Here is a 21968-nt window from a genome sequence, read left to right as displayed (position 1 = left end):
ACCGATGGGTGGCACTAAACGCCCAGCGAGAACGAAACCTTGAAAAGAAACGCCCCTGTTTGGATCGTAAACAACTGCACAGATGCAGAGACAGGCAGGGTATCGAAACTGATTGCAGATCGGTCTGTGTTTGACAGAGAGCGGTCTGGGCTCTCTGGTTGAGCAGCTCTGAGAACAGACATGGACGCTGCGCGTGCACGCGTTTACAGATGCGGACTATTGTAACGTCAATACAGAAACTAACCGTAAGTACGACAGGGATATTTCAACGAGTCGCGTGTCTGTGTTTCGTTTTGAAATGGTTCTGATGGAAATAAAACAGTGATAAAGGGCAGGACGCTGTGAAATGTGTACGGGACACTAAAGCACGCGCCCTTTACACCATCTTTCAATCATGTGTGGACTGTTTGTGTGCACCATATGCTAAACTAGATCCTTAGGTGAAGGTTTATAAATCGTCTCTATTTACATTTAATAATTTAGCAAACCATAACTGTGTAGAATACTTGGAAGTTCAATAAGCTACAAGTTTCAAAGTGACCAAATGGGCAGAGAACACTTTTCTTTTCTTTTCTTTTCTTTTCTTTTCTTTTCTTTTCTTTTCTTTTCTTTATTAAAGGTTCTGATTTAGTTTATTATCTATTCAATATTTTCGTCAGGCATGTGAACACCTGACTGCTGTTTAATATAGGCATGTCCTGACATCTAACTTAGAAGGTTACTGGACACAGTAATCACTTTGTCTTTCAAATTATGATAATTCATGGTATACTGCACTCTAAAAGTGATTTTAAGCTGTGACTGTGATTTGCACTCAAAACAAAAAACAACAACAACAAAAACTTTTTTGATATTTACCATTGTATTAAATTATGCCATTTTTGCATGGTACCTCAATATAAATAATTCTGAAATGTTTCCATAAAAAAACAGCATTTTTTTTTTTTTTTTTGTAAAAAGTAAATTTCTTTAAGTTAAAGTATTGCTGTCTACTACATTAAATTGATCAAAAGTGACAGTAAAGACTTTGTTACAAACATTGTTACAAAAGTTTTTTTTAAGAGACTGCTGTTCTTTGAAACTTAATATTCATCCAAAAAAAAAAAAAAAGAATCCTCAAAAAAAATATATTTTTTTTCAACACTGATAAAAATTTACATATTAGAATGCTTTAGTGGATCATGCAACACTGAAGACTTGAATAATGGCTGCTGAGAATTCAGCTTTGCCATCACAGGAATAAATTACATTTGTAAGTATTAAAATTTTAAACAGTTATTTTAACTTGTAATAATAGTTCAAAATATTATTATTATTATTATTATTATTACAATATTACTGGTATTTGTGATCATATAAATCAGAGAGCATCAGAGACTTCTTTTCAAAAACATTAAAACAATCCCATGAATGGAAGTGTGGGGATGTATAGTATATTAAATAAGCAATTTGTTCAATATTTAAACTTTATTTCAGCACAATTTGTGCAAACAAAACTGGTGCCCTTTGGCTGCATTAGATACAGTCACTCTCAGCATGTCTTATTATTTGCTCAGCCTGTTGATATATGTTCACACTCAGCTTTCATAAGAGTTCATCTTGACACCGGTCAGGTCAGTTGTGGTCATGTCATGTCAAAAAAACTACTCAACTTTTCTTTCAGCCTTTTCCAGCTCATCATACACCCTGTTCTGTTACCACACTGGCAGTGACACTTTATTTACAATGAGGACACTCATCCACACTCCACCATTTTTCCATCTCTCTGTCTCTGGTTTCACTGCTTATCCTTCGAAATGCCTGGACAGAGAGAAAGACAAGAGCCCCTATCCCATAAATCATTCATTGCTGCTATAAGTGTCTCTTGGTTTTTGATAACACCTGTCAGTTTGCGCTTGCTGTCGGCTTCAGGAGTAACTGAAGTGAGCACTGGTTCACTATTAGGACATCCTGTTTGACAGCTTCACAAGTTTGTCCTCAAGTAAGTCCCAGGATCTGCTTGAAAAAATGTTCAACAACACCAAACCTTTCCTACTTGTGTTTTCTCTCTGAATTCTTTTGAACTGAAAGATTCATTTTATGGTAAATGTTTTGCATTGTCACTGCTGGTAGATATGAACAGCATAAGGAACAGCAGGGAAAATAATTTGAAAAACTGACATCAAGTATTTAAAATGTTTCCTCTTTAATTCTGATGAAGATATAGATTAATTTTCATGACCGTCTATCTTCTTTGTGATCACCTTGCAATTATGGAGGAGTCCGAGATGAGGAAGTCTGTAAGATGGAAGGAAACAGGCAGAATAAGTCTGACCGCAGAGGACATAATTTCGTCTCTTCTGACAGCCTCTGATGAGAATCAGAACAAACTGCAGGAGGCAGAGGCTAAACACAGCTCAGAGAACATGAACCCAGAAGAGAGGTCTCCAACAAACATCAAGAGCCATAGCTGCTCTGTAGATCATGGTAAGCATTTTATATTGCAGTATTCTGGGGCTGTGAATAACCATATTGTTTTCTTGATTAATAAAATTAATACTTAAGTTGTGGTTCATCCTAAAATTGGAATGGAAGTACTTCAGTAGATGTATATATATATGTGTGTGTGTATATATATATATATATATATATATATATATATATATATATATATATATATATATATATATATATATATATATATAGAAATGGTCCATATGACAACATATGACTTACAAAAGTAATACGATTTTTACTCTTGTTTTAAACTTTTTTAATCAGCATGGGTGCATTAAATGAATCAAAAGTAGCAGTAAAAGCTTTTACGTTGTTATAAAAGATTTTTATTTCAAATAAATAATGTTGCTCTTTTGAACTTTTTATTCATCAACAAATCCTAAAACAATATGCATCATGGTTTCCACACAAAAATTAAGTTTTCAAATTAAAATATTAAGAGTATATTAGAATAACTTCTGTGACACTGAAGACTGGAGTAATGGCTAGCGAAAATGTAGCGTTGCCATCAAATTGATAAATTACATTTTAATATATATTAAAATAGAAAACGGTTCTTTTAAATTGTTATTATATTTCATAATATTACTGTTTTTACTGTATTTTTGTTCATAAATGCAGCCTTGGTGAGCATAAGAAACTCCTTTAAAAATATTTTATAAATATTTTTAATAACACAAGTTATATTGATCACCTTTATGGTGCTTTTAATGGAGTTTGCGAGGAAGCACTATGAACCATTAGTGTATGGACAAGAGCTTTCTTTCAAATTATCATTTTGTGTTCCATTAAAAAATATCAGTTTTCAGGTTTGCAGTGACATAAGGATGAGCAAATAGTGACAGAATCTTTACTTAAGGTTACATTTAAACATACTGGCTAGTCACAAGAGATATTAAGTAGTTAAATAGAAACTTTAACCATAAACTTGGACTTGGAAAAGGCACTGGATTGATCATTTACTGAAGCTATAAGTATGCAATAGCAGCAGTGTTCCTGAATTCCCTCCTGGTGTGATCTCTGTACAGGCAGTCTCTCTGGGATTGTACCACCTGGGCCTAGTCCTTCTCTTCTGGCTTCACTGCAGTCCCTCGCTGAACACAATGACCACATGCTCCTCCCTCATTCCTTACACCAGGTGCGTGCACTGCGAGTTTAAAAAGGTTACTCTCACATAAAGCCCACAACTAAAATAAAAACTGGCATGAAAATACCTTGTTGTCTTTTAACAGAAGTGTGCATTATATGCATTTTGTCTCTGCATTCGTCATCAAATACACCTGGATCAGTAATAAAGTAAAAGGATGACGCCTATACTGTCAATGTGACAAATGTTTGATTAATAAATTACACAAATTTCACTAGATTAGCTAGATTACTCTTGTTTGGGATATTTTAAGGAAATAAAAGCAGTAATCTTATTCTTTTAAGCTATTTATGTAGAAGCCTGTTTCAGCCATGGAATAAAATATTAAAGAAGGTAACTTGGTCTTTTTATAGGTAACTCATACAATTCTAATTTTATATTTCATAGTTGGACTTTTTTCTTACAATATTTTGAGATTTGCAAGATAAAAAGTTAGAAATGTTACATATAAAGTCAGTACAACATAAAGAGATGTTTACTTGCAATTTTTTTTTAAAAAGAAGTCAGACTTGTTAGATAATCTCACAGTTGCAAAAAAGAAAAATAAGAATTTGAATTTAAAAAATGGCAAATTACCTTTTTTATGTATTCATTTAAATTATTTTATTGCAGTAACAAATAAACAGAATTGCAAGATGTAAACTCAGAATTCAGAGAAAAAAATATAAACTCTGAGAATTCTAAGACTGAACTATGAGTTATAGACTCAGAATTGCGAGATGTAAACTCACATCTTGCGATTGAAATTGTGATTAAAAAAAAAGAATTGTGAGACAGAAAGTCGCTATAACTTTGGCCTATGTCAGAAACAAGCTGTATCTTTCTGTTTTAAACTGCCTGAATAAATTAAGCCAAAACATGATATAAGTAGTACAAAAATAATCTATTCTTGCTTTTCTATATTTTCTCAGCATTTTCAGGCATCCTGCATGTCAATAAGCTTCAACTCTTATCGACTAAACACCATGCGCATTTATAGTCAGATCTGTCAACAAGACAAACTACTGAAATCTGCTCACTGGAGTTGTTTTTTTAATCTCCCTGTAGAGTTATAATGGGGGAGCAAATTGCTCTTCAATGAGATTATTGTTGTTAGATGCAATCAAGAGTACAAGAGAAAACTGTTTATTTTCCTGCTTTACACTAAATATAGAAGATCCATGTAAGAGAATGCATTAGATGCACAAAAGATAGAGCAGTTACTTTTCTCGTTCACACTCACTGTCAGACCACTTCACATGTTCATGCAGTATCGTTTCATTCTGTTAACGGTCCTTTTAAAGATGCTCCTCACTACAACTAATGAAATCAAGACTCTAGATTCAGGTCTAACAGGAAATAGACTTTGATCGACCAGCTGAACACTTGATGAACTGTCTTTGGAAGATAAATGTGGTAAGGAGATTTAATTTTTTACTTGCTCATATTTTTTCTTCCATTCCAGATAGCGGAGGGCTACTTCCTTGAAAAGGACTGTATCCTTTTTACATATTAAACCCGCCACTGTAATCATCTGATTTCTGTCTGTTTCCTCTCTGACTTTCCTTTCTATCACTAAATGGTCCCTGTTGATGCTGTTGTCATAGTGACCAGGGCAAGCGTTATCAAAAGAGTCTCATTAGGGTGTGTCTTTCCATGCTGACTTTTAGGGTGTTGCACAAAAGGAAGGATAGTGAAAGAATTTTAAGTAATTTGAAACAATGAAAGAAAGATTTATTTTATGATTGTCACCATATGTTCTTATTAAACGAAATTAAAGTTTGGGGGTTTTGAAAGAAGTTTCTTATATTCACCAAGGCTGCATTATTTGATCATAAATACAGTAATATTGTGGAAATATTATTACAATTGAAAATAATTAAAGAAATCATTTACAACATGATCCTTCATAAATCATTCTAATATGCTGATTTAGTGCTCAAGAAACATTTATCATTATTTTAATTATTATTATCAATGTTGAAAACTGTTTTGCAGCTTAATATTTTTTGTGGAATGCATGAAGCATTTTTCAGGATTCATGATGTACAGAAAGTTCAAAAGAGCAGCATTTTGTAACATTACAAATATCTTAACTGAGACTATATATATATATGGTTTCCTTAAGCATTGCACATTTCAGATCAGTGGGCAGTTGAGTTTCTCCAGCTAGAGAAGCTGTATCATGAAAGACTACTGTCTAATCTGGCCTCCATACAAGAGGAATGGGGTAAGGATGCCAGATGATTATGTATGATAATATGAAAAAGTATTTCCTGAAGTAAGTTGAACGAGGGGAGGTAACATTGTTTGCATGTGAGGGAATTTCCTAAAGCATTGTGTTATCTTGTAAGACTCCTGTTGTAAATATAGAGCTGTTGTAAGTTGAATTGCTAGTTTCATCCTTCATAAGTAAACAGCAGTGGTACGGTTTGATCTCAGGAAACTGCTCATTTCCCAACTGTACTCCCCTGCCCAGACCACATGTGAGTCTGTTACTTCACCAATATCACTGAAGTACAGAGGTCAGACTCTCCCCTCTTTTCTGATTTAACTGTCAACAAGGCCTGACTGTGGAAAACGAAACCTGAAGAATGTCACATAGCTTTAGCTTTTCTGGTACAAAGATTTTTTCATGAAATGTCAGGAACTATGTCTAAGTGTATATGTTTTTATATTGCTTTTACATGTTCTGTGAGTACATACTGTATATGTGTGACAGAAAATGAGACACAGTCAAAATGTTTCAAAGATTCAAATCCATATGTTTGGTTTCAGAGTCCCAGAGGAAAGGCATCGTCCAAGCTGAAAGTAACTCTCCTTTAAACTCTAACGGAACTGACAGAGAGAGAGAACATGTGGAACTGTTGAGTCATATCTGCAGAAAATCACACCAGAGGTGAGACTGTGTGTAGACGAGGACTCTCTAAGCAAGCAGAGAATAATAATAATTACAGCATTTTCCCCTTCCTAAAATATTTATCCATGCCAGTACCAGGCCTCATCAAGCCAAATCAAGTTTGACCAACTGATTTATAGGAAAAACATCGAAAATGACATAAATTTGTACTTTTCTTCATTCTTAATATACACACACATTTATATATATATATATATATATATATATATATATATATATATATATATATATATATATATATATATACTTTTACTTTCTTACTTTGTAAGAAGTTCTCTTTAAAGGTGTTTATATATTTATTAGTAATATATTTACAATATATTTTATAATATTAAAAAATAAATAAATATTTTACAAATCACACACACACACACACACACACACACACACACACACATATACACACAATTGATATATAATTTAAACTTTTAAAAGTTTGAGGTCAGTAAGTTTTTTAATGTTTTTGAAAGTAGTCTCTTATCCTCACAAAGGATGCATTTATTTGACCAAAAATACAGTAAAAATAGTATATTGCATTTACTTTGTAAAGAGCTTTGAGAATCTACTTAAATGTATATTTTTAAATATATTATTTGATATATATATATATATATGTGTGTGTGTGTGTGTGTGTGTGTGTGTGTGTGTACATATTTTATAAATATTACATACATATTATAAATGTAGCAAATAATAAATCATTATTTATATTTTGTTACAACAGCAGAGTTGTAATACTGAAATGAATTTGACCACTTCTACTTCTCCTCTTTCAGACCTAACCTCTTTTTGGAAAAGGTAAAACATTACAATTGTTTTATTATCCACCAGTGCAGTTTATGTTTCTGGGAGTCAGATTAAAGCAGTCTGTTATTGCAGAACATGGACGACATAAGACTACACAACAGCTCAACCCTTGTGCCAGAACACAGAAGATCCAAATCAGAACATGCTTCAGTGAACTCAACCGAGAGAGATAACCGGGCAGACGACGGCTCATGGCTAGGAGCTGAACAGGAGCCAGAAGAGGACTGTGAATTGAATGAGGAGGAGGACGAGGCAGGTCTTGAGGAGGATGAGTGCTGGAATGAGAAGCTGCAGGATGACACAGTCTGTGATGGCCAGGTTCCTGTGGATGAGCTGGCCAACCATTTTCAGGTAGAAGAGTTAAGACGCTGTAGGAGTGATGTTAATCTCTTACATATTACCATCTGCCCTTAGAAAAAATAAGCATGCTGAGACACCATCCGTCTGCTGCAGTCTTTCCAAACCATCCGCTTACTGAACGATTTATATTCCTCAGGGCCTAAATATGCAATGTATTAATCTGGGTCCTCAAACTGAATTTTTGTGACTTTGTAAAAGGTCTAATGGGACTTTCTTCCAATTCTCAGGCCTCATTTTTTAGCCACAGGGTTTTGTGAAACCAAAACAGTGTGATGTCATCCATAGCGTTATGGCAGCCAGCTGCAGGAATTTTATAAAGAAGCGTTCAGGGAGTGTATGATTTCTCAAAGCCATTGGGTGTGGTTGTCTTAAATAACAGTCCAACATCATAAACCTTCTCCAGAACTGTGTCAAAGTTACTGACTTTTTCAATCAACAAACACGACAACTGAATGATGATTACATTATTTGTTTGTTTGTATTACACAATTATTTTATACAGATTTGAAGCAATTTTGTTTTCCCCTCATATTACACTTACACATATTACACAAAAAAAAAAAAACAACTTAACAAATAACTTAAAAACAAAAAAAAAAATAGAAAAACAAACATTGTGAATGACTTTAAAGAAAAACATTCCAAACCTGTATGACGGACTTTCTTCTGTGGAACACAAAAGAAAATATTTTTAAAAAACTGTTTCAACTGTCTTTGTCAATACAATGAAGGTCAGCATGGTCCAAAACACCTCTGTGAGGACAAAAAAAACCTGATACATTTGACAAAATATTTGATTTTGTGTTCTATAGAAGAAAGTAGATCATACAAGTAGATTTCGAATTAGCAAATCATAACAGAATGTTCATTTTAGGTGAACTATCCCTTGAAATGAAAATGAGTTGAATTTGCACTAGTAGTGTGCTTCAAATATTAAAAGTATATTTAAAAAAAAATGAAATACATATATGAAATAAACACTTTAAAAGGTGCACTTTGTAAAATTAATTTTTGATTTTAGATCAGTTTTAATATTTTTTGTCATGCTTTAAGTACACTTGTTTTAATTTTAGAAATAATTATGAAATTTCATATAATGATGTACTTAAGTAGCTACATCAAATACATTAAATATAAAGTTAAAGTAGTACATTTTCATTTAATTGTAAATTACATGTAGTTATGTGTCTAAAAATATAACATTTAGTTCGCACTTAAGTATATTCTTTAGTATAATTTCCATAATTAGTGCTCTTTTTAAAAGTATCCCTTTAAAGTCTGATCACAAAAATGCAGTTCAGTTCCTTACGATATTGCACATGCTGACCCCTAGTGGTTATTGGTTGTTATTACATAATTTGCTATTGACATGCTTCTTAAAAATAATTATGCACCAAATTTTGCACAGTTTATTTCATTAATGTCATGCTTTAATTCTGATATTTCTGTAGAAGTTTGCCTCAAATGGATTAGTCTCTATTTTAAAGAAGAGAGTCTACATCAAGGAAACAGAGAATGCGCTGCCACTAAAAGACTCAACCAAACGCAGAGTCCGCTTTAGAGAGCCAGACGATGCTTTCGATCAAGGTATGATTGTAAACAAATATTCACACAGGGCCTTTGAGTATTCAGATTTCTGTTCTGCATTAATGTGAGACTGATCAAAGCCCATCTTTCTCATGCATACAGATGAGTCGGCCAGAAACTCTTGCCTCATCCTTCTCATCTTGTGTCTGGTTACTGTGGTGATTAGCATGGGTGGGACTGCTCTTTATTGTCTTGTTGGAGAGGCGTACTCAAATGTGTGTGTCGACTTCTCGCAAAACGTGGACTTTTACTTTGGACCTGTACGAAGAGGAATGGACGCTCTTGCACAGTGGCTCTCTTCTGATACATCATAACAGCTATTTTATGCTAACTTAAGTGGAACTCTTTCTTTATATTATCATTTCACATTATTTTCTTTCACATTACCAGACTGGCCTTAATAAATACTTTTTTAGTGAGTCTATACAAATCACACAGGGCTTCCTAATGCATAAATTAATTTGTATAAAATATTTAACATTGGTACGAAAAAAAAAAACCCTGAATATTACAGATAATCCTAATATACCACTTATTACAAGATCCTTTCTTTGGAGCCAGTTAATTTTTTTTTTTTTTTTTTTTTTTTTTTTTTACATTTTAGTACTCCAAGATACTACATTCAATGATTTTCTTTGTATTTATGTTTTTATTTTGACTAGTCACTTTTCAGTTGGGCATTAATCACTGAAATTAATATAGTATGAACAAAATAAGCATAAATGGGTGTATGTTAAAGGAATAGTTCACTCGAAAATGAAAATTAGCTGATAATTTACTCCCCGTCAGGCCATCCGAGATGTAGATGAGTTTGTTTCTTCATCAGAACAGATTTGAAGAAATACTTCACTTGCTTACAGATGGATCCTCTGCAGTGAATGGGAGCCGGCAAAATAAGAGTCTGAACAGCTGATAAAAAAAAAAAAACACATCACAGTATTTCATAAAGTAAATCACACGATGGACTCCGATCCATCAATTATCTTGTGAAATGAAAAGCTGCATTTATAAGAAACAAATTCATCATTCAGGAGTTTGAGTCCTATTTTAATTTTAAATATTTTAATATGCTCAGAACCAGAACCCTGTTTCATTATATGTGTTTCTGTTTTTCTTTCCCAAGTAATATACATGATCTCTAAATTATGGCTGGAAATGTGTTTTTTATATTTTAAAAGTGGTTTATGCTGTATAGCTCTGTCAATAATAATACTGGATTGGTCCTCTGAATGGTAGAGAAGATGATGCAGCAGTAAATGGAATCGGCACACATAATAAAACCCATGGTGAAGTAGGAGCATTTCTCTTTAGAAACACACACACCCACAGACTGACTCATAATTTCATTTCAGAATCCAATAGCAACTTCGCTAATAATTGAAACTTGTAAGATGCACAGAGCAAAAATTATTATAGAAATAACACGAATGATTAAGAGATACATTCATGGTTCTTAAGTGAATTTTATGAAAAGTAGGGGGAAGTCGTGGCCTAATGGTTAGAGAGTCGGACTCCCAATCGAAGGGTTGTGAGTTCGAGTCTCGGGCCGGCAGGAATTGTTGGTGGGGGGAGTGCATGTACAGTTCTCTCTCCACCTTCAATACCATGACTTAGGTGCCCTTGAGCAAGGCATCGAACCCCCAACTGCTCCCCGGGCGCCGCAGCATAAAAATGGCTGCCCACTGCTCCGGGTGTGTGTTCACAATGTGTGTGTGTTCACTGCTCTGTGTGTGTGCACTTCGGATGGGTTAAATGCAGAGCACGAATTCTGAGTATGGGTCACCATACTTGAACAAAACCGTACAGTTGGGTACAAAAAATTGAGAGATAAAGTAGGCTATGTATTGAAATAATTCATTCATATTGCTTAATTTAATTTTACAATATGTGAATCATTAAAAACAAAACCGTACAGTTGGGGACAAAGGTCTGAAATATAATAATTTTGTAATAAAAATGTATTCATAAATAGAAAATTGTATTAAATTGTTGTAATTTGATAAATAGAAGCATTTTCACACGTAGTCTGATTATGATTTCTTCAAATCAGCGTTAATTCAGTCACTAACAGGCTGCATTCTTACAATTTATCAGCTGATATTCAAATGTAATTTATTGCTAGGTATATACATATATTAGCTTTCACATGCTAATGGTCAAAAAATATATATATATTTGCATACTTGCACTTGTGTAACTGTTGTGGTAATATCACCTTTACAGCACGAGATGTCTCTGTACTTCAGTGTGTGACATTTTCTGGAATTTGCACCCACAAACAGTGGGATTCATGGTTTAGCTACACTTATCAGAAACACAATCTGATCCACGAAACGTCTGATTTTTGCACTGATGCTGTAGAGTGACAGCAGAGAAGCAGCAGCGGCCGCACTGACCTCGTCTGTGTTTGCCTCGCGCGCAGATCACAGTCACAGTGAAGACGCTTACATCGTCAAGCAAAAGACCGTACTGTAGCATAGCCAATAGTGTTCGGGGCGACCGGCTTCACCGCTCAGTTTGTAGTGGAGGAGGTTGCGCGGATGTGTACCGAGGGTCCCGGAGGGCTGTACAATGGGCTGTAGCCGGACGAAACCGTGACCGACTGGAAAAAGCACTCATTCAGTCAGCTGACGCTCTCTGCACGTGTTCGTAGTTTCCAGTTTTCAGCCTTATTGTAGGCTACTTAACATTGAAGTGCCCATGCCACAAATAATATAAATAATTACAACTGAAACAGAACAGAAAAAATAATGGGAACCGAATAGTAAGTAGCCTATTTACAAGCAACGTCAAATAAATAAATAAATAATGAATAGATTTACATACGTCGTACATGTGTATTGCTAAATGATCACAATGCAGTTATATTAGACATACGTGTGACTTTGTAGTAACATAGTAACAAAATGTATCATGGTACCCTAAAATACCACATATGTTTTTCTATAGTGTAAATTATATATATATATATATATATATATATATATATATATATATATATATATATATATATAATTAAAATGCACATATGTTATGTATGATAGATCATAATTTGTTTTAGGTATAGATTGAATTGCCTACTGTCATGTCATGGCAGTGAGCTCATAGTATTAGTTGAGCTTCAGCAGATTTTGTCCATTGAGATTATCAAATGGGATTACAGGGTTTGAGAATATTGTTGATTAAAGGCATAATGTTTGGACAATCACATCATCATCTGGAATAGGTTGTACTGATAATCGAGGTTTTTAAAGCGATTCTATCTATCTATCTATCTATCTATCTATCTATCTATCTATCTATCTATCTATCTATCTATCTATCTATCTATCTATCTATCTATCTATTCTATCTATCTATTGTAACAGATGTAGCCCGAGCCAGAGTCATTGGCCATCATGTGCAAACAAGGCGTCATTGTGCTCAACTGCGTGGGACCAGTAAATACACAAAGACTATTGTTAAAAAGCACAGGAAGGGGTCAGTTTACACACATATGCAAACAAAACCTCCAAAACGAAAAAAAATAAAAACGAAATTGACCTATAAAAAAAAATGATAAATGGAGTTGTGTTATTCTGAGAGAACTGTTGACTGTGAAATGCCATGGTGAAGGCCTGCATAGAGAATGGGGCCCACTGCATAGGTAGTTAATGATATTCTTTCAACACAGTTTTCTTGCTCTATAATCTACTTTTTATACCAAGGAAAAACATAAATATTCAGAAATACATTAAAAACATAAAAAATATCAAATATTTTTATAATTTAAAATTCTATTTTAACATGTTTTAAAATGTCATTTATTCCTGTGGTGGCAAAGCTGTATTTTCAGCAGTCATTACTCTAGTTTTAAGCGTCACATGATCCTTCAGAAAGCATTCTAACATGCTGATTTAGTGCTCAAGAAACATTTCTTATTACTATCAGTTGTGTGCTACTTAATATTTTTCTGAAAATCTACTTTTTTTTTCTTTTTTTCAGGATTCATTAATGCTATAAAATCATTTATTTGAAAAATTAATATTTTGAAATATTTGAAATGTATTTTTATGTCAATTTTAATGCATCCTTGCTAAATAAAAATATTAACTTCTTAAAAAGCCTGACCCAACATTTTTAAATAGTAACACAGATTTTTTTTAGACGGAACTACCACAGTAAAGCTCAGGAGAATGGTGTATCATTGGAAGCTGAGGGTTTGATTCAATACCAGCAGATATTGGGATCCTTCATATACAGGATCACTTCAAAGGTGGGTTGCATGTCTGTAAAGATGTTTTATTATTATTAAAATAATTTAAAAGAATTGATTGTTAAAAAATTACATCATAATCATTTATTAGTAATATTATATATATGAATTACAGTGACTACTTCTGATCTACAGTACAGTGAAACTCCAGTGTATTAGAGAAAAAAAGAGTCCTAATGGTAACACATACATAAGTTACTATGATATTTGCCCTGTGTGTGCCCTTTGACCTTTGCTTCACACAGCCCTTGTGCTGTCGGTTTCTTTAATCTCATCCCAATTAGTGGGAAGTATCATTGACAAAGGCAAAGGCGCTCAGTATTTACAGGATGTGAGTGTCTGTCGTTCTCCTTTGAAGCGCTGCTGTGGGCAAACGTGCCTGCAGAGCAGCAGATGCCTGACAACTCCTCTGCCTGGCTTTCACAGGAACGCTCACTGATGTGGATAGCTTTTTAACCATCAACACAGGACCTGAGGTGAGCAACAACTCATCGTGTTTGCAGATCTATATTAAGGGTCCATAGGAATTTGATTGACTTATTGAATATGAGCTCTCAAAGTTTGGTTTTATCTAGGTTTCAAGCAGTGCTTAAATTAAGCTTTGGGTATCCATGGTTGCAAGCTGCTTATGAATAATGCAAAGAACTCTCATATCCAGCACGATCCAACCAACTAGGAATATGTGGGATTTCATGTTAACGAGAAACTTTATTGCAAAAGTGACATAGTTTGTTTGTTTGTTTTTTTTTTTTTGTTTTTTTTGTGTGTGTGTGTGTGTGGGAGGGGGGTGATGTGAATAGCATGATGTGAATATTATGAAGAAAATTATTGTCCATATTATGTAGTATTTCATAAGCACTCATATCAAATTGTTATCGTATTTCTTGCTGTTTCTTGCTGTTCAGATTTGAAGAGAGCTATAGCAGATTGTTTGCATCAGGCCCATTGCATGTCCTCAAAGAAGTCATTGATGTATTGGCTTTTTTCCAGCTGTCTTGTCTTCTTCATCAGGGAGGATGTGGCCATGATGCAAAGTGGCAGTCAGCCATGGCTTTTGCTGACAGTGCCAGTCTCAGAAGAATAAGGAAGAAGTTTGGGCATAAACCTCTGCCAGTTGTCAGTACTAGAATTAAAAAGAGGTGATTTTAAGTATTTATAAAAGAATTCTCAGCATTTCATTCTATTAATACTTTCTTGATCATGATTCGTAAGCTTTATTTAGCAGCTGACTCCCAAAGGAATGAAGGAGAATAGTTCTCAGGATGGAAATCTGGACTCGTGTTAATTTGCTTGCTATTTTGGTGTACCCCAGGGGAGCTCTGTTCTTCAGTAAGGAGATTGAGCAGTATGCTGTTCCCTTCATGGGTTCAGATCCATCTATGGTGGACATTTTGTTTGATATTATATTTTGTTTTGTCATCTTTTTGGATTGCTGTTTCCTTTTGGTTTATAGTGAAAATCTCACATTTTATTTATAAAATATCAAAAATAAAATATTGTAAATTAATTTGTTTATAAATATTAATAAAATATATGTATTGTATATTATATATAATATTGTATATAATATGTATCTCACTATACTTATTTTTTCATATTATAATTTTCCCCTAATTTGTCCTTTCTAGTAATATGACTAAAACAAGTCAAAATCTCTGCTGTTTTTGTAGACCATGCCAGTTTTCAGTTTTTGTTAGCAGAACAATTTTAACCCAGTGCTGCAGAAACCCAGTATTCAGTTTTCTTAAATTGTTACTTCACTGTAGATCTAATGGGTTCTTGACTACCCTTCTGCTTCCTCTTAAAAAGACAGTCTTTGACAGCTTCTTCCCTTGCTTTCCAAACACCATTATGCCTCTTAGTAGTTTTAATTACATTTCTTTTCGATCTGTCTTGTGCGAGCATGATTACTGTGATAGTGCTCTGAAAGCCTTCATGGAAAGAGCAGGGGATGATTCACAGTCTTTGTGATTCATCGTCCTGCTCTTTCATCTCCATGGTGATGACCACAGTGTACAGGGCGATGTCTTTAAGGTCAACAGGGTGTTGTCAGTATATGGTCATTTTTGATTGATGTTTTGCTGTGGACCCAAAAATGTGTGTTAATAATACAACAACAAAAAATTTCAGCACAACATCTCACTCAACCCACTTTGTTTTTGTTGTTGTTTTGCAGTTTTGAACTGGTTTCCTCTATGCTCTTGTCCTCAGGTTAAGTACCTGGCTTATGTAGGTATTAGTGGTCTCTGTTCCATGCTGAAGACCCTCTTTTCAAGTGTGGTCTGCTGGTTCATGGTCAAATTTAGTATCAGCTGGGGATTGCTTACTCAGGTCCAGTAGCATTATAAAAAACATTGGATTTCTGTTGAGCTGCTACAAGAAAATCGAATGTATAAAACTCTCAAACGCTCAGTCATACCACAGAACATCAAGAACTGCTTATATAAACTCACAAATGTCAACTAAAATGTGTTTCTTCTTTATTAGTTTCCAGAATTTTGCTCAGTTGGTTTGTTCTCCAAGACCAACAAGAAAGCAAGTAAAAAAAAACAATGCACTGAAATTTCTAAAACACAAATTTCTAACATCTCTCATACACACCCCTAATTTGTGTTGGTTTATAATCAATACTCAGTGTTATTTGTGTGGAATGTGTGATGTCCTGTCTCACCCATTGCCCTTTTATTGGTCCTAACAACCTTAACAAACACACAATACAGTCCTTACTGACAAGAACCACCCTAATCGACCATCTGAACAAACACAGAATCCAGTTCTTACTGAAGAATGGACAGTAGACATGAGCACTCTGTCAGATTTACTCAGCCTAGTTGTCCTCTTTTGTTATATAAGTTAAGAAATTTTGCATTGACTTGTGTAGCCAAAAATGATTGTAATGAGTGTCGTAGGCTTGTTCTTTGTTTGTGATCCAGTAAAGGTTTCAGATCTTAAAGTGTATACTCTGACCCCAAAAACACTTTTGGACAATTAAGTCACACTTAACAAAAATGTCTTTGCAATAAATTACTAAATATCAAACAAATTGGTGCCAATGCTAGAAAAATTAAGTTGAAACCTTTCTCAGAACTAACAATATTTCACTGAGGCAATTTACTGTTGCTTTTGAAAGCAAATCTATATTAAATATTTGCAAGGAAAGAACTTGCAGAAAAAGTGAGATATCTTAATGTTTGTGAAGTTGGCTTTAATCTGTGTCCTAACATGCTTTTGACAGGAATCTGCCACTAGGGGTCCCCTTTTTCTTTTTCCACATCTGCTGATTATGTGGCGATGACAGTAAAGGTCATTGGATGTGAGAGGGGAAGATGTTGTTTGGGGAGATTAGAAAAGGCAATGAATATATCTTTTTAAGGAAAAGAAGAGAGGTGGATGAAGAACAGGGGGTGAAAGATGCAGGCCAAGGTTGAAGCGGCCTGGCAGGCGTGAGTTAGAATGACTCAGCTTCAGCTGCTTGCACAGTCTCACAGGAAATAAAGATGCCGGGATAAAGCTCGTTTTAATGTGTATTGTCACACTTGACTAAAGAGGCAGCAACAGTGTGTTGTAAACACACAGATTTGCATACATGCATTAAGAACATGTAGAATATAGGAGAAATGGGTAGGATGTTATAAAGAAAGATTAGGTAGGGTTTTTTCTGATATGCAGTACCTTTTGAATGTTTAAGTTTTATAAACTAAAATGTAGAGTATATCTTCTAATATTAAATAAGTATTTTTTAAATGAAAGTTTACACCTAATAAGACTTACAGGGGTATCCATTGACTTCCATAGTATTTTTTTCCATAATGTGTGTGTGTGTGTGTGTGTGTGTGTGTGTGTGTGTGTGTGTGTGTGTGTGTGTGTGTGTGTGTGTGTGTGTGTGTGTGTGTGTGTGTGTGTGTGTGTGTGTGATCAACAGCAGAACGAAAGTCATCAAGGTTTGGAACAACTTGAGTGTGAGTAAATGATGACAGAATTTTCATTTTTGGGTGATCTCTCCCTTTAAATATATTTGCAAATTACACATATAATGATTAAAATTTAAAATATATTAACTTTAAATGTAATATTGAGTAACACTGCAGATAAAATGATAATGGAGTGCTTTAGTATTTTATTCATTACATCAAAATGAGTACTTTAAAACAACAAAAGATTATTAAAACCATTTAAAATTAACTTTAAAGTGAGACTTTAACATTACAATAATTTTACATTACAAAGTGCACTTTTTAAAAGTGTACATAAATGTGTTAAGAATCATTCATGAAAGTGCCCTTTTTATTTTATTAATATTATCAACAAGTACAGTTTTTAAAAAAATATTAGCTGGTGCATATTCAGTACAGTTAAGCGCACTTCTTTTTCACAAGGTAATTATCAAATGACTTTGAGGATGGAGGAAGAAATCTATGGATTGTTCACCAATTAAAACAATTACCAAGAAAACTTTTTCTTGAAGCATGACTATACAACTAGAATATTTCTAAATGAATTACTAGTTTTGACTGTTCAACATTAAACCCACACGTTTTATGTACATAAGAAGGAGACAAATGTACTGTATAATGGGAAGACCCAGTGGGGTTTGTAGATTGGAGACCCCTTTGTTGTTTTCTTCTTTCTCTGTTTTTTTTGCACTGATATTCCAGTATTCCTTTCACATCCTCAGCCACAGTTTCCACACATTAGTGTGCTCTTTAACACATTTTTATCTTTCAAATGCCATTCCCATTCCTCTTCTCCACCAAGCCTGCAGTTCAGTCCGGAGGCTTCTCTCTCCGGTACTTTGTACATAAAACCCTTATCAGTCTTCTGTACTCTGTCCTTCTCTTTCTCTCCCTCCCCCTCTCCTCCCTCATTCCAGTCCTCTAGAGGAACATTGTTTCTCTTGCCATGTTTTAGAGCGCCTGGTACTCAGAGTATACTGCAAAGCCTTATGTAAGTCGCCCTCCCTTCTCACACGTTAATTTTTCCCAAACATCACCCTGCATCTCAGTCCTCCCTCCTCCGCCCCTCCAGAGATGCACGGATGGTAGTCCGACGGATTGCATGAAACGGTTGCATGTGTAATCTTTGAGGGTTAGGGCTGTGTGTGACTTTTCTCGGCTCGCCACAGGAACGTGTTAAAGATCTGGACAGATCCGGTGAAGCCATGCTAATGTGTTGCTGTTAACTCTGGGGTGGAAGTGCAGGATTTGTGGGCTTGTTTTTTGGTTGCAGGACATCAGGCGGGGGAAGAGCACTAGAGCACTATGCAGCATCACTTACAGCTATGGGAGGAGGAGAGAGGGGGAGGGGTGATGAAGGTGTAGAGAAAGTGAGACAGGGAGGGTGGGGATGAAACTGAAAGGGTGAATGAGAAGAGGAGGCTGAGGCTGTAGATTAGGAGAGGATGTGAAATTCAGTGAGTGACTCGAAGGCGTGACGTTTTGACTTAATGTGACAGCAAGAGAACATGTTGGTTCAGTGGGACATAAACAGCAGGAGGACAGACTGAGCCCTAAGGGGAGTTTAAAACTGTTCTGAAGAAAATGTTTAAGGGTACACTGCAGGAAAATGATTTTTCGAAGTCGTAAATATAACATTATTGGAGTATGTTTTACAAGAAAATCATTTTCCTATGTAAACTTGTTTGTCTCTTGGCATTTCTTTTTAATTATTTACAAGCATTTTCTGAGTGAATATTGTTTCAATTTTTTTTTCAGTTTACTATTCCATAAGGATTTGTAACTTTTTAACCCTAAATATGATGATCTCCTTGTCACAAGAAAAGAGATGGATCTATTTTCACATTTACTTATTAATTCTTAATGTAAAAAAAAAAAAATCAGATGGCAACAGATTCATATAATGTGCATTTTTTGCATTTTAGATAATTGCATTTTCAGCATCATTACTCCAGTCTGTAGTGTCACATGATCATCCAGAAAAAAATATCTTTACTGTCACATATACTCAATTTAATGCATAGACAGATAGATAGAAAGACTGGGACACATATGCAGAATATTTTGGACACCGTAATCCGTAATGCAACAAACAGCCACTCTTTAAAGGTGTTTTGCTTTGTCTTAGATTAGTCCTTTGGTTGAGAGGTTGCATCTTCATTGTAAATCTCCAGCATCTTTAATTACCTCTGGGTCAGCAGAAATGCACACTATAGCACCTTGTTCATCAGGCAGCCTCACACACAAGGCCAGAATGAGAAAAAAATCACATTTGTTTTTCCTCAGGAGGGAATGCAGCTCACAGCACTCCATTTTATTAACCCGAAGGGCTGAATTTCACAGAGGAAAATGCACCACTCTGTCTCACATGTCTGTCGACTCACATTCGAAATAAAGCATGACTCACACTGCTCTTATCCCTGCCAACATAACTGGCATTATCATATATATATAGGCGCATTCAACAGATGTATATGGTGTGTAAACATAGAGTCTGTCCAGCTTCAAACACATAAAGTGTGTAAATATACAAAAGACATGAGCTTGTGTCCTGTTAGCTCCGCCTGATATTGCAACACCTTTTCTAAATGTCTCATATAGAAAGTGTGTGATGATACAAAAGACATGAGCTTGTGTCCTGTTAGCTCCAGTGTTTTAAATTTGCCCTCATAAAAATGATTGGAAACAAAGCCTTACTAATGGCTCATTTTCAATAAATCTCATAGTGTAACCTTTTTTATTTCTTATATGAGATGATTATTAATGAGCTCTGAATTTCTGCCACATGCCTTCTTTTTTTTATGCGTACTTCATTAGCTTGCAGTGTACCTCTGTGTTTATCAAGGGTTTATCAGTTCTTCATAATACACCGTGACAGCATGTGATTTATTAAGCTCTCAAAAGCTTCTGAAGAAGTTTTCAGATAAACTTTATCTTGCTTCTTGCACTATACATTAACTTATGTTGTTGTTCTTGCCTAATGGAACTAAATTAGGCTGATGTGTCTTGATTATTTTATCACAGCAGCAAATTCATCCTTATTAATCTTGTCTAACCAAAACAGGACAGTTCAAGTGGGAACATTTTATTAACTACAGGTTTTAGTTAAAAGAGCTGATCACCTTTTTGGCATAACCTATTTTTTATTTATTTTGTTTTTGATTTAAATTATTATTCAAAGTGGTCAATAAAAGAAAAGAAAATTTCAGTCTTTCTACTTTATTTCACATTTAATTTAAATGGTTTCTTCATAAGAACAGATTTGGAGAAATGTGGCATTGCATCACTTGCTCACCGCAGTGGATCCTGGATCCTCTGGAGTGAATGGGTGCTGTCAGAATGAGAGTCCAAAAAGCTGATAAATACATAACAATAATCCACAAGTAATCCACAAGACTCCAGTCCATCAATTAACATCTTGCGGAGCGAAAAGCTGTGTGCTTGTAAGAAACAAATCCATTATTAAGGTGCTTCCGACCAAAATACCAGTCCGTTATCAATAATAGCGCTTCCTCTTGTGAAAAAGTATATTTCCTACTGTCATCTCATATCAAAATCCACAGACATATTTGTTTAGAAATTAAGCAAAATTATGGATAGTGGATTTGTATTTTAGCTGTAAACAACGGTTTGAAGCTATATTGAGAAATTAGTTTCTTACAAACATGCCACTTTTCACGTTAAACACTAATTGATGGACTAAAGGTGTGTGGATCACTTGTGAATTATTGTAAAGCTTTTATCTGCTGTTTTGAAGAAACTCATCTACATCTTTGATGGCCTGACGGTGAAAAGACATTTGGCAAATTTTTATTTTTGGGTGAAATATTCCTTTAAAGGGACCCTGTCTAAATATACTCTGTGATTATGTCTCATATCACTCAGTGCCATTTTTGACTCATCAGAAATGGATATTACTCATAATGACTAGTAATATGTAAAATGGTAAAGCGTGACACTAACGTCAACACCACATGGTTTGATTCCCAGGGAGCACATACTGACTTCTAATTGTATGCTTTGGATAAAAGTGTCTGCAGCTTTCTACTTGACTTAGTAAAACATATATAATATGATTCAGGTTTGGCTCATTCAGCTCTCCTGTTCTTTTCCCATGAAGCAGGTCTGTCAAATTACAATGAGGTTTTGCTTTCAGACAATAATGAAAACCCACAACAATTTGGGGTTTATTACTTTTAATCAATTCAGCTAGCTACAAAATGTCAACCACTTCACAGACTGACAGGATACAGAAGGAGTTTTAATATTACATGCGTTGAGGACATCAATCTCACAGTTTAACCTATGTGTCATTCAGGTAAGGTATTTATTTGACTTCTTATAATAACTATTCAACATCTTAGTGATTTGGTGTGCATAGCTCTAAGTACAGAAGCAACAAAAAAAAAAAAAAAATAAAAAAAAAAAAAAAAAAAAACTTTTTTTGTTATGGATTATTATAAT

General features: G+C 34.6%; 1 protein-coding gene and 1 pseudogene across 3 annotated transcripts; both read left to right on the top strand.

The window, feature by feature from the left end:
• Positions 1–44: 44 nt before the first annotated feature.
• Positions 45–10442, top strand: LOC109047160 (consortin-like). 3 transcript variants are annotated; one of them, XM_042777978.1, is made up of 10 exons: positions 45–245; positions 2259–2466; positions 3525–3634; positions 5088–5118; positions 5766–5852; positions 6401–6521; positions 7319–7340; positions 7422–7700; positions 9161–9296; positions 9399–10442. In XM_042777978.1, the coding sequence occupies exons 1-10, from the start codon at positions 210–212 to the stop codon at positions 9608–9610; spliced, it is 1242 nt and encodes a 413-aa protein (XP_042633912.1). In that variant the 5' UTR covers positions 45–209; the 3' UTR covers positions 9611–10442. The 3 variants fall into 3 exon arrangements, with proteins under 3 accessions (XP_042633912.1, XP_042633914.1, XP_042633913.1); XM_042777980.1 differs by having other exon boundaries at positions 46–245; positions 2347–2466; XM_042777979.1 differs by lacking the exon at positions 45–245 and having other exon boundaries at positions 2253–2466.
• Positions 10443–11525: 1083 nt separating this feature from the next.
• Positions 11526–15891, top strand: LOC109047451 (annotated as a pseudogene).
• Positions 15892–21968: the final 6077 nt, after the last annotated feature.

The sequence above is a fragment of the Cyprinus carpio genome, chromosome A20 (assembly GCF_018340385.1).
Source record: "Cyprinus carpio isolate SPL01 chromosome A20, ASM1834038v1, whole genome shotgun sequence".
NCBI lineage: Eukaryota > Metazoa > Chordata > Actinopteri > Cypriniformes > Cyprinidae > Cyprinus > Cyprinus carpio.
This window is presented reverse-complemented; position numbering and strand designations above follow the sequence as displayed.

Excerpts from the sequence above, each read along its gene's own strand:
- LOC109047160 (XM_042777978.1), top strand. The coding sequence starts at position 210 with ATGCGGACTATTGTAACGTCAATACAGAAACTAACC. Across the intron at positions 6,522-7,318 it reads TGCAGAAAATCACACCAGAG|ACCTAACCTCTTTTTGGAAA; the intron begins GTGAGACTGTGT and ends CTCCTCTTTCAG. Across the intron at positions 9,297-9,398 it reads AGACGATGCTTTCGATCAAG|ATGAGTCGGCCAGAAACTCT; the intron begins GTATGATTGTAA and ends TCATGCATACAG.